This window comes from Lytechinus variegatus, chromosome 7 (genome assembly GCF_018143015.1).
Source record: "Lytechinus variegatus isolate NC3 chromosome 7, Lvar_3.0, whole genome shotgun sequence".
In the NCBI taxonomy this organism is placed as follows: Eukaryota; Metazoa; Echinodermata; class Echinoidea; order Temnopleuroida; family Toxopneustidae; genus Lytechinus; species Lytechinus variegatus.
Window position 1 is genome coordinate 21,762,449 of NC_054746.1, and position 12,346 is coordinate 21,774,794.

Sequence of the window (12,346 nt, forward strand, 5' to 3'; positions counted from 1 at the left end):
GAAAAATGAAATATTCAAATTTCCTCCTTATTGTCATGTGAAACAGTGAAACAATTTATCCCCTTTGAACATGGGGAGTTACCATTGTTTTAACATTTTTTAATTCAGTCAAGTTGATCCAGATTGTAAAATCTTTAAAAAATGAAATAATGTATCATTCAAACAATAAAAAATAAGAAATAGAAAGTGAGGGACATCATTGACTCTCTCATTTGCATATCACTGAGTTGTGCCTAAAACTGTTAAGCGAAACTTTAAAGTGTCATAACTTTCTTATTTTACATCCGATTTCGATGAAATCTTCAGAGTTATGCTTGTTTGATTTTTCTCTATTAATTAAAATGAAACATTTTTCTGGGGTGGAATTGACCTTTAAATGAGTCTAATAAGCTTGAAAAATGAAGAGCAAGAAAATATCTGAGCTGTAACTTGTTAAACTTACTAATACTCAAGCTGCCTAGAGACAAGATTTGTCAGTATTATATCAAGCACATTCATGAGGCAAATCACAAATTTGTGTCTACACTTTCAGGGCAGATCCAGTCAGAACAATAATTCATTTTTTTTCCCAAAATATATTTCAGCTTCTGGCAAAGTTTCAATGGTAAATGTTTTAGTTCATCGCTACATGGGAATGTCGAGTTGTTAATTATCATTCAAGAGTTGCTCAAAGAAGTACAAAATGAATCATTTTCAAGTAGTTCAAGATCATAAAAAAGGAAATTTAGAATACCATGCTCTTGATATTCTTTCATACTTGATGGCATTAGTGACGGTCGTGAAAATTAAAGAATTTATCTTATATAAGGTTTGATTTCTATTTTTAAAAGGAATTTTGGACCAATGAAAAGATTACCTTATAACATACCCTCAAACTCCGTGGAATAAACAGTTCTTTCAAAAAAAATTGCAGCATATACATAATAATTATACAAAATATAAACAACAATAAAATTGGATCATTAGCTTGAATTGGGCAAAAAGAAAGGCATAATATTGGTCTGACCTCAGGAATATAGAGCTTGCAGCTGAGAATTAATGAGATGGACCATTGGGAGGCTACAAGGGTGTGGCTTCATCGTCAATTCTGTAACATCCTCTTGAAAGAATCTCGTCCTCTGATAACAAAAAGACAAAAGGCAACAGGTCAACAATGTTAATGAATACATCGCATATAAACAAAAGACTGAAGTTAATAGTAAGGTCAAAATGCAAATGAATAAAGTGGTACACATTATGAAAAATCCTCAAGCAAAAATCTTGTTCTTTGATGAACAAAAAGGACATGTCAAAAGTCAAGTGTTAATGAATACACTGGTATACATAAACAAAATAAATATGGTGACAGGGGAAGGGGTGAGGTGGGTGCTATTCAAATTCTCGTTCAAGATGCTTGGCCCATATTCTGAAAACGGAAGTCTGTGCTAAAATTAGAATCAAAATGTCTGAACTCTGATTTTACTGTAGTTTCTCATTATTTCGTGTTTAGTGGGTTTTTTTTCATGAAATATTAATTGCAATTAACAATACCAGAATTGAATAGATATTAAATAGATTGGATGCCAAATGTGCCAAATAAAAGCATCTTCTACTAAAAATATTTGAATTCTTGTAGTTGAACCAAACAATTACACCAAAGTTCCATTCGAACCAAACTTTAGAATCTAGGCCTATGAAACTTAAAATTATTTCCAACTTGTTTCAAGTAGACATTTCATAATTTGAGTCACATGAATTACCCCCCGCCACCCCCCCCAAAAAAACCTTCCCCAAATTTATAGAGTCGGATTAGACAAAATGGCTTAACACTATGTCAGACATACCTCAGGAAGGAACTTCTCTCTTCTCTCCTTCACTTTCATCCTTTTCACCCGATTTACTACTAAGATTCATCATGGAATACTGTTGCTGTAGTCTACTCACATCTGTCACAATAGATACAAAGATACAACTTCAAGCATTCAGTTCAGTTTATGTAACTATATCAGGGGCCCGTCTTACAAAGAGTTGCGGCTGATCCGATCAATCGCAACGAAGGAAAGCCAGCAACATCAACATCTAACATGCATGTTTGTTCAAAATATTTTCTAGATTTATTGTTTTCTTGAAAATTCAGAGTGACTCAAAGGACATCATGCAACTTTTTTTGAGAAATAATTAAGGGTATGACATTGATGGATTTCAACATAGTTGAGATTGATCAGATCAATCGCAACTCTTTGTAAGATGGGGCCTGGATCTAGATCTAGGATGATGTGGGGACAATTCACCTTGGTTTAACAGAATATCTCATGAAATCAGTGTTTACCGCCACTACAAGTGGTGGTGTGATAGCCAACTGCTCTTGATTTCAAACACTTCCCCAAAATTTTGTGCTCAATATAACCACTCGAGTTGGGCTTTAATTCTGGAGTAGCTTGTGGATTGAATGGCTAAGCCACTGATTATTGCGAGTTGGTGATTTTCATTACCTTCTGTGTTGGCAGCCTTTCGAGCTTCCAGACGTTCATGCTTATCCAGATACCAGACTGTGATTGCGTACCTAAGATTATGATATTCAAAAAGGAAAATTGACTCCATAATCAGATAAATTATTGAATTCATTATTCATTTAATTCATTTTTAATTTCATCCTTTCTACATTGTATTTATTGAACTCTAACGGTAGTTTATCTCCATGTATTGTTCACTGGACTGATCCAATCCAAGCACTGCTAGTATTGGTCCCTGCTTGCTTTATTTCCGGTGTTTTGGACACATTCCTTTCAGTGAATAACTTTGTTAGAAAATACAGATCAATTTTTCTAGTGGTGACTTTAGCTCCATCTCTCTGGAATGCTATTCCACTAAGAATCTGATCCACAGAATCGCTTGAAGCATTTTAAAAGTATCTAAAATCGCATCTGTTTTCTGATTTTTTTTTTAAATTACAAGCTAATTTGATCTGTTCATACACCTGCACATCATAAGCAAACATTGTTTTTCTGTGCCTCAGAATAGTTCACTAAATAGATGGCGCATTAACATACTGTGTTTATTATAATGTGGAAATCGTTGGAAATAAATGCAATTAATCAATTGAGCAACGCACTTACTGTGCCATCGCTAAATTTCCTTTGACCTTATCATTTTTTTTTTTGGGGGGGGGCTAGGTCAAGGGGGTAAGCTAGTGACTTAACTATATGTGGAATGTATGAAATACATAGTGCTAGTCATTACACGCTTTCTCTCCTGAGTGAACACCTGTTTTTTCATGGAATTACACATCAAGACTCCAATGAATGCTAATGATATGGCTTTAGATGCACTTGTGAATACCGGTACTAAGAAATAAAATAGTATAAAGCCCCAGACCTAGTCTTGAATGCAGGCTGGACCTCGTGGGGATTCCTTCGATCAGACCAGAAGAATATGGCTCGGTTTAAGATCGGTTCAACATCAATATAGTCATCAGAACCTTGGAAGAGTCGAAGCAAACCACCATTTTTCTGCAAATAAAACAATGAATCTTAAAATATGGAGACTAAGGTGCATGTAATTATATAGACATTAAGACTATGGGTGGTTTTAAGTTTGATGATTTTATTTAGTGTTGGTGTTAAAGATCTTTTTGTTTACATCAGTACATTACGAAATACAGAATGACGCTTATTCTGGAACAAATCTCTCTCGCTGATGAGCTTTCAATTGCCCATTGAAGCTATGGAAGGCAGTGGAAGGCAGTATGAATTGGGCTTCAAACACCTACAGCAATTTGGAATCATCCAATGTTCTTTCAAAACCTGCCTTTACAAAGTTCAGCCACATCTTTCACTCTGGAAACTCACTCAACTTCTGCTCCTTCTAAACCCTTCCCCTTCCATTTTTACATTGTCATAAGGAATCTAGGAAGCCTTTGTGAAATGTCACATGCGGTGAAGCAATGGTCACGGCCTTTGCTAAGGTACTTAATATATTTTAGAGACTGCTCTCTGGCTAACATATCTATAATCAAATACCCAAAGGTGTTTTAATTTTTACTAAAGCAATTCTTAAACCAGGTTTAGTGAAATGCCCTAGATTGAACTGAACTGTTACCAGCCAGCTATGAAGAGAACTTGAAGCTACATGTAACAATATCTTTTTTCTACATCTTTTCTCAAACTGGAATAACACATTTAGCCCCCAGTCAATCTGTGACTGCTTTACCCTACAAGTACTTACTCTCACATCCCAGCCCTCATTGAGATAGAACAGACAAGTAATACAGCGACCATCTCTGTTAGGGTTGTCGACATGGCAGGCATATCCTGTCCCATTGCCTGGATAACACGCAACCATGGCCTGGGATACAAATAAAAGATACAACATTGTGTGAATGAACTTGATTGTTTTATTTTCTGTTTGGTTTACTACATGACATCCATTATATTACAGTACCTTATTATTCACATCGGTAAATAAAGAAAATAATTTTACAAAGAGAGGAACACACAGGAAAATTAACAAATTATCACAAGGAAATAATGAGAATAAAAGATCATTGATATATAAGAACCACCACATATGTTAAAAAGTTGAGTTTGTTATGAAATATATCTAAACTTGAACTCTTTATAAAACTACAGATAACAAACGTACACTCAAGAATTCATATTACTTCAAGAGAAAAAAAATCATCAATGTGGAGAGGAGGCTCAGACACAGGATTAACTGGTTTCAATTGACACATTTGGGGACAAGTTGCTACTATGTGTTTGAAAAGAAATATTTTAGCTTTTATATTTGAAAGCACACACAGAGGCAGTATTTACCAGGTGTGAAGAGAGATTGTTCTGATATAATGGTCCAGAAACAATTATTGTATTATACATGTACGAAATTGTCCAAATGGATTTTGGATTTCATATGGAGCAACATTGTTAAAGCTCATCTTTTTTAATATATATCTAAAGATCATTGATATCATTTTAAAAGCAATTAAATTAGCTTAGATCTTATCATCTCAATTAGAAAGTAAACTATGATTATAAAAGAAAAGTCAATAATTCAGGCACTCTTGACATCATGCAGTAACTGGGATTTGTACAATTATGAACTCTTCTCTCAATGCTTCTCTGACTGGCATAAAGCCTTACATCTGCCTGATTAAAGTTTATGTAAAGCTTTAGATTTGAATTATAGTAGACTACTATTCATCTGATTCTAATACTACAAATTTTTTATAAGCATTATGATATTTTTATGATAGAGTTGTGATATTTTTATGATCCTACTTTAAAACATCATTCATCAAAAATTAGAACCCACTCACAATAAATTGTTTTTATCTTTCACAATGGCCATTAAAATGCCATCTCATTGATTGAGTTATTGTGTATCATTAAGCTTTACATGTACAAAGCATGGAATAGGTTAAAAATCTCATGTTTTTGCACCATCCATTCTTGTTAAGTGTTGAAATACATTAAGTATCAAAACTATATCTGACCTCTATAGGGCTGATGTTAAGAGAATGTTGAAATAAAAGACCTACAAACTACAATTAACAAAACTGAGACCCCCCCCAAAAAAAGTACATTTATTTTTTAAAATCAAATTTCTAATAAGTAATTTTCAACTTTACCTTTGTTCTTCCTCCAACATCACATTCTCCTTTTAAATAAATGTTCATTTTGGAGAGCAACTTATCCAAGGTCTTCACTAACATGCAGATGTACGGAAACTGTTTCTCGTTTCCTTCCAACCACGTAATCTCATCTCCCCGAATAGTCTTCTTTGTGACAATTGTGTCGCTGCTGTTTCGCCTCCCACCACTCAGCTGGCCGTCAATGAAAATGCCTGAAGAATGCACTTCAATGACTTCCTTTAACACCTCATTGGCAAGGGTTGGGTTGAAGATACTGTCCACAACACAGAAATTGTTGCTTTTCAGCTGGCTGGTCACGTGCTCGGCGAGAGAAACCAAGTCCTTGCCGGTCGGTTGGGGGTAATTCCTAGGTTTGTACGGACGCTTGTCGAATTCAAATGTTAGGTTAATACTGGCACTTTGGTCAAGTTTGCTATCTTGGTTTGTCTCTTTAGAAGAGGTGGAATGGGTGATGGGGCTGCGATCGTCATTCTGCTTCCCGTTCTGAAGTAGTTTCTTGCAGTTCTTTCTATGTTTCTTCCAGTCCTGTACCTGATGTTCTTTGGAACAGTATGCAACTGACAAGCACTTGGCACACTGCTTGATGTTTTCGGTTGACCCACATGTTACGCAGGAATTACAAGTAGTTTCTGACTTACCACTCCGCGGATCAACTCTCCCCTCCTTCTCAGCCATTCTGAAATTACATTTTACTGTCAAAGTATTGCTTCAACTGCAAAAGTAGCCGTATGATTAATTCATTTCACTGATTTGTTTGTTGATTTAGGTACTGCAGAAACCTATCTTGCTGTCTTGATCAATGCTTTACTTCATTCTGGAATGCATAGTATCTGAAATAGAAAAAAGAATTACAGAGAAGGTACTATTATAGGGAGATATCCACTGAATTATCATCATTGTATTTGTAGTTGAAAATGTCAAATTCTCGAAAACAAATTGATACCTAAATATATTTGATTTATGATTGAAGAGTCATGCAATGTACTCTGTCACTTAAATTCTTAACATGGCATCAAACATCCATTTCTTTTTCAAACAGAGGTCTACATCTATATCATGATGTCAATCATAATGATTATAAGACTTGGCTTAGACCCTAGAAAGTACAAAAATAAAATCCACTTGGAAATAATATTTGAAGTTCACAAAAAATATTATCCATCCAGTAGAACCTCAAGACTGCACAAAGAATAATCTATACAAACAGATCATGTGGGAAGTCAAGTGCATTAGTGCATCAATTAAATGGGGTGTTTTGCCTCACTCTATTAAATAATAAGAAATAAATAAACAGTACATAAAAATAACGATACAGATTTATTTTATACATTGAATTAGACATAAGAAAAGAGAGCCAAGGACACGGTCATAAAGTGACACAGGCAGGACATATTAAACATAATGTATTAAACAGTAACATGAAATCCGGGCATGAAATACCAAGACTGTTATGGAAAAGAAGAGCAAGGCAAATTGTCAGTACCGGTATCTTATTTTGTATATTTTAACATGCAGCTGATCAACATCTAACATATAATTTGTGACTTTTTTAATGTGGAAAATCAGCACCTTGATCCTGTTTGGGGTAGAGTAATCAATTAATATCTACCCCAATCAAAGTCAAGTTGCACATTTCTACAAATGTGTCAAAACAAATTCTTTTTCTTTGTTGGTGAAAAACACATGAACCTTTTGGAGATCAAGTATATCAATATATATGCACTTTTGTGACCCAAAAATACTAATTTCCATACAGTGGCAATTCGTTTTTCATTACCGGTAGTAAGCCTACAGTATTTTGGGAATTATTATTGTATTGACCAGAGCGCTCAAAAACTTGAATTTTTGGCATATTTTTTTGTATAGTGAGACCACCACATATCACGTATTACAAACGCTATGCACGGGCAGGGTGACCAGACGTCCCGTATTTCCCGGGATCGTCCCGTATTGTCCCCCTGTGTCCCGGCGTCCTGAAAAACCCTTACCGGGACGCCTATTTGTCCCATATTTCAGAATATTGAACAAAGTATAATTAAAAACGTAGAAAAGTGTAGAATATTCATCAAATAACCAAGATGACAAAGCAGAGATAACAATAAAATCGATAACTGTTAACTTATGCAAGTTCTACGGTGATTTTCTTACTACCCAATGCACTTGCAAACAAACTGGCCTCCTGCCTGTGTGTGGCAGGCTACTATAGCTAGGCATGTTGGATCGGAGCAGATTCTCAATGGTGCAAACAGATCTCACATGATAAACAGTTCTTCCACCAAAATAATCAAAAAATCGGCAGGAAATTTGTATAATTATATTATGGCTTCTCAGATTACTGATTAGGTAATGTAATCGGAGTAGAAAATTATTGAGTTTTCATAACTAGATCTAGTTGTTTCAGTTTTCGTTTTGAGTCTTGTTGTGATAGGTGCGAACTTTGCCAGTGTGTGATGCTGTGAAGTTTGACATTGTTTTATTTTGAATTCTATCCATTTCTAAAACATTTTAATCAGTGTTTTTTTTTTAAGTTTTAAAATATATTTAAAAACCCAAAATATATCATTATAGATTTTTGTTAAATTGATTGGATTTTTTTGTTTGCTTGAAGTTTGAACTTTTTCCTCTTTCTTTTTTTTTTCATTTTTCTTTTTTTCTATCCTTCTTTCGTCATCCTTCTATCCTTCCTGCTTGCATTTTTGTTCCATTTATCCTTTTTTCCAATCTTTCCTATCTTTCTTTTTCTGATCAGCTCTCTGTTCTTTTGTCTTTCCTTCCTTTTTAATGTTCCTTGTTTTTAATTCCTTCATTCTTTCTTTCCTTAAACTTTTCTTTGCTTTGTTCTCCGCCTTCCTCCTCTTTTTCTTTTCGTTCTTTCTCTCCTTCCATCTCCTTTCTTTTTTTCATTCTCTCATCTCTTCATTATTTCCTCCCTCTCTTTAATTCATCCTTTCTTTCTCTAATTCTTTATTTACTTTTCCCTTCCAATTATTTTCCCTTATTCTTTCTTTCCTCCCCTCCTGATTTATTCTGTCTTTCATTGTTTCTTTCAAAGAATGAATGAAACATTTTTTTTCCTTCATTCTTGAATTCTTTCTTCCTCTTTTTTTTACTTTCATTTTTACTTTCTTTCCTTTATTTTTTCCCCACACATTGATTCCCTTTATTCATTCCAAAGAACGACGGACACCTTTTTTATGTTTCTTTTATTCTTTCTTTAATCATTTTCTTATTCTAACTTTCTTTCTTTTATCTTTTTTTCTTGTTTCCTTAATTTTCTTTACTTCATTTTCCCCTTCATTTTTTTTCTTTCCTCTCAATTAATCTCTTTTCTTTCTTTCCTTCATTCTTTCATTCATTCACTCTCCCTTCCTTTTCTTTGCATTTTTTTGGGGCAAGTCTAACACTGTGTAGCCTTATTTGTTTATTTTTTAGAATTCTTATCATGACCTGGCTCGGTCTATCCGCTCGTGCAGCATGCTTTGTCGATTGTCCCGTATTTCATTTTGTGAAATCTGGTCACCCTGTGCACGGGAGAGTAGGCGCAGTGTCCATAGGAGCAGTAAGAATCGATTTTACAAGAAAAAAAAGAAGCTAGAGAAAAAAATGTGACAATTTAGTAGAATTCATTTAAATTGTATTGACCAGACATGAATCCCACCGAAAAACAGTTGATCATACCAAGAAATATGATCGTGAAGAGCTTTAGAACAAATATCTGTTGTCAAATCATGTGCAGGAGCTCGCAGTGGAAGTAGTGAGACGATCACTTACTTAGCATGTGGACATCATAGAACTGATTTGGAAGAGTCAAAACATTTCACCACCATGACAAGAATCTGCCATGAAATAAACTGAGTGTATCGCGTGTGGTCGGTTTCAAAAGAAGGGTGCAAATTATGCATGAGCAAATGCAAAATCGTTGCATTCTTTGTTCACCGATATATGCATGAATAGAATCGGAAGCTAGATATAACTGATAAATATTTTTGCAAATACGATGCTTAGAAAATAAGGTGGTCAATAAGGGGTAGTTCCGACCATACTCCCTCTATTGGTGGAAAGTAATGTGGCAAGAAATTGTCATATTTCAAATTCAAGCTCGGTTTTTAATTCAGAAAAAGTCATTAAGAGAATCGAAATTACTTTAAGAGCCTAGTTATATATGATAAATAGCTGTAATGGAAACTGACAGTGTAAAAAATAGCATTTGCCCCAAAGAAAAAAAGAAAATAAGCCTTACATTGCCAATAATTTGCCAACCTTATTTTGTAACAGAGAACAATACCGGGGGTGGTATTCTGAGATCCATTTTATCACAGATAAAATAAAATATTTTATCTCCGTTAAAATCAGTGAGATAAAATACCCTTAAAATCTCTCCAAATTGGTATTCTGAGAACCATTTTATCTCTTTAAGACACACCTAATTTTAATCAATATCCAATTAGAAACGCGCTTTTATAGCTCTTTCGTGTCAGTCAACCAATGGAAATCTATTCCACAAGGAGGTGTGGCAAAGGGGTGAGATTGCATCAATTTTTTACTTCAAATACGCTTGCACTATACGCTCGCGCATCTTTACAGAGATTTCTTTTTAACAAAAAGGACAATGCTCTCATCTTTTTTCGAAGTCTATATCGCATCTTTTCAAGCATCATTTCAAAGACAATATTAGTAAAGACAAGTCTTATGAAATACTTTCTTATTGTTTGTACAGGAATAACGTTAAGGTGTGATTCTTAATAAATTAAATAGGCCTATATAATTTTTCTTCATTTTCATGTCAACAATTGGGGTTAATTACCTAGAAATATTGGTGAAATCAACGTCGCAGAGATAAATAACCCCTTCCCTCTTTTAAGTTTTATTTTTTTCTTCAAACTATCTTGGGCGCAAGCACATCATCCGCGTTGCAATACCCAGATACGCGATGCCTTTGTCTACGCACGTACTGTTTTGTTGCAAAGTTACGCAAGATAAAATTCATAGCAAGATAAAATTGTAAATTTTATCTGAGAGATAAAATGTCATCTCAGAATAGCAATTTCATTTTAAGAGATAAAATAAAATATTTTAAAGATAAAATGACCTCAGAATACAACCCCGGCCCGGGGCGGTAGATGGCAGTGCCAGTGGTAGTGCGGTACAGTGCAGTACCGTACGTGTGTAGTCATGGCATACCGTACCGTACTCCACAAGGCACAACCCCACACAACAAGCATTAACAATAACAACAATATTCCAAGAATATAAAATAATTTTTGTATTTGTCTATACAGTCTTATGAACCGATAAAATGAATTTATTTAGAATCAAAACAATATTGTCGACATACCTTATTTCCCCATATTTCACGGTAATTTTCGTAGGAGAAGGAAGTTTGTTTGGTCTCTTGCACCAATTTTTGCACGTACACTCGATTTGGTAAGTAATGGTATCTCATACAGGAAAATAGAAAATTAAAATGAAAAGACATCAAATTTCCCCCGAAATTTTCCCATAGATGAGGAGGCCCGAGGGGAACAGGGGCGGATCCAGGACCCCCCCCCCCAAAAAAAGGGGGCACATTTTCCCGTGGAAATGTGACAATCAAAGAAAAAGGTTCTTAATTTTGTATGAACGACGTATTTCCATTCAGAATATATGCTGTGACTTTGAAAAAAGGAGAAGAATTAGAAGATAATTAGAAGAAGAAGTCGAAGAAGGAGATAGGAAGAAGGCCGGAGGCGAAGAAGAAGAATAAGAAGAAGACATGCAGACTTTTTCCCAAATAAAACACATAAAACTAAGCTAGATTACACCAGAGGTAAACAAGAACTGCCCATCGATTTTCAATTTAAGTGATTTGTTATCGACTGCGCATACAAATGGTGACATATACAGTTCCAGACACGAACTGCGCATCAGGCCCTTAATTCGACAAAATTAGATAGGACCAAATTTTATTCAGGTGATTACTAACAGTCATCTGTTAGTGAATTCATTATACAGGGGGCGCGGAAGCACAGGGGGGGGGGCTTCAGTTTCACCCCCCTCCCCCCATTTTTTTTTCCCAAATGTACAAGAACGTAAAAATGACCATACGATTGTGATTTTTTGCATGGTCATGCAGCCCCCCCCCCCGCCCTTTGGAAATCGTTCCGCGGCCCCTGTTATAAGCGATGTCCATCCATTCATAGGTCCAAAGCCAGGTCGGTATTAAAACGTGATCTGAGCAGGGGCGCTCTATATATACCTCTAGACTGGTCATATACATAGAGAATATCTCTATGGTCATATACGACCCAATTGCAAAATACCCTTTCCCGGAACTAATTGCAACAAATGGTTTTCAACGGTATTTGGTATTATTTGACCTCAGGAATAACAAATCCATCAAAATCCGTGGATCGGAAAGTCGAGATTGGGTGGTCCTTTTCAGGACCAACACTTGCCCAAGAAAGATACATGGTGTACCGTGAAACCTATTACACTGCGCATATAACTGTTTTCACAAAATATTGATAAAATTTGAAATTCAATAACTTTGTTATTTATTGTCAAATTTCGATGAAATTTTCAGCATTTTGCTCTGTGAATTTTATCTATTTATTTAGATATAAATATTCTCAGCCTGGACCATCCCTTTAAGTTATGGTTCCTATAATAAAAAATTGTTGCCGCAGTAGATACACCAATTAATGCAACCGATCTCAGACCAATCAAATTACATTTTTT

General features: G+C 35.1%; 1 protein-coding gene across 1 annotated transcript; it reads right to left on the reverse strand.

The window, feature by feature from the left end:
• Nucleotides 1–436: 436 nt before the first annotated feature.
• LOC121418742 (prolyl hydroxylase EGLN3-like) lies at nucleotides 437–11,066 on the reverse strand. Its single transcript, XM_041612821.1, has 7 exons — nucleotides 10,965–11,066; nucleotides 5,606–6,459; nucleotides 4,204–4,323; nucleotides 3,355–3,488; nucleotides 2,472–2,542; nucleotides 1,824–1,925; nucleotides 437–1,118 (listed from the first exon to the last, which is right to left on the reverse strand). Exons 2-6 carry the CDS (start codon nucleotides 6,302–6,304, stop codon nucleotides 1,825–1,827), a joined length of 1,125 nt encoding a protein of 374 aa, XP_041468755.1. The 5' UTR covers nucleotides 6,305–6,459; nucleotides 10,965–11,066; the 3' UTR covers nucleotides 437–1,118; nucleotide 1,824.
• Between the last annotated feature and the right edge of the window lie 1,280 nt (nucleotides 11,067–12,346).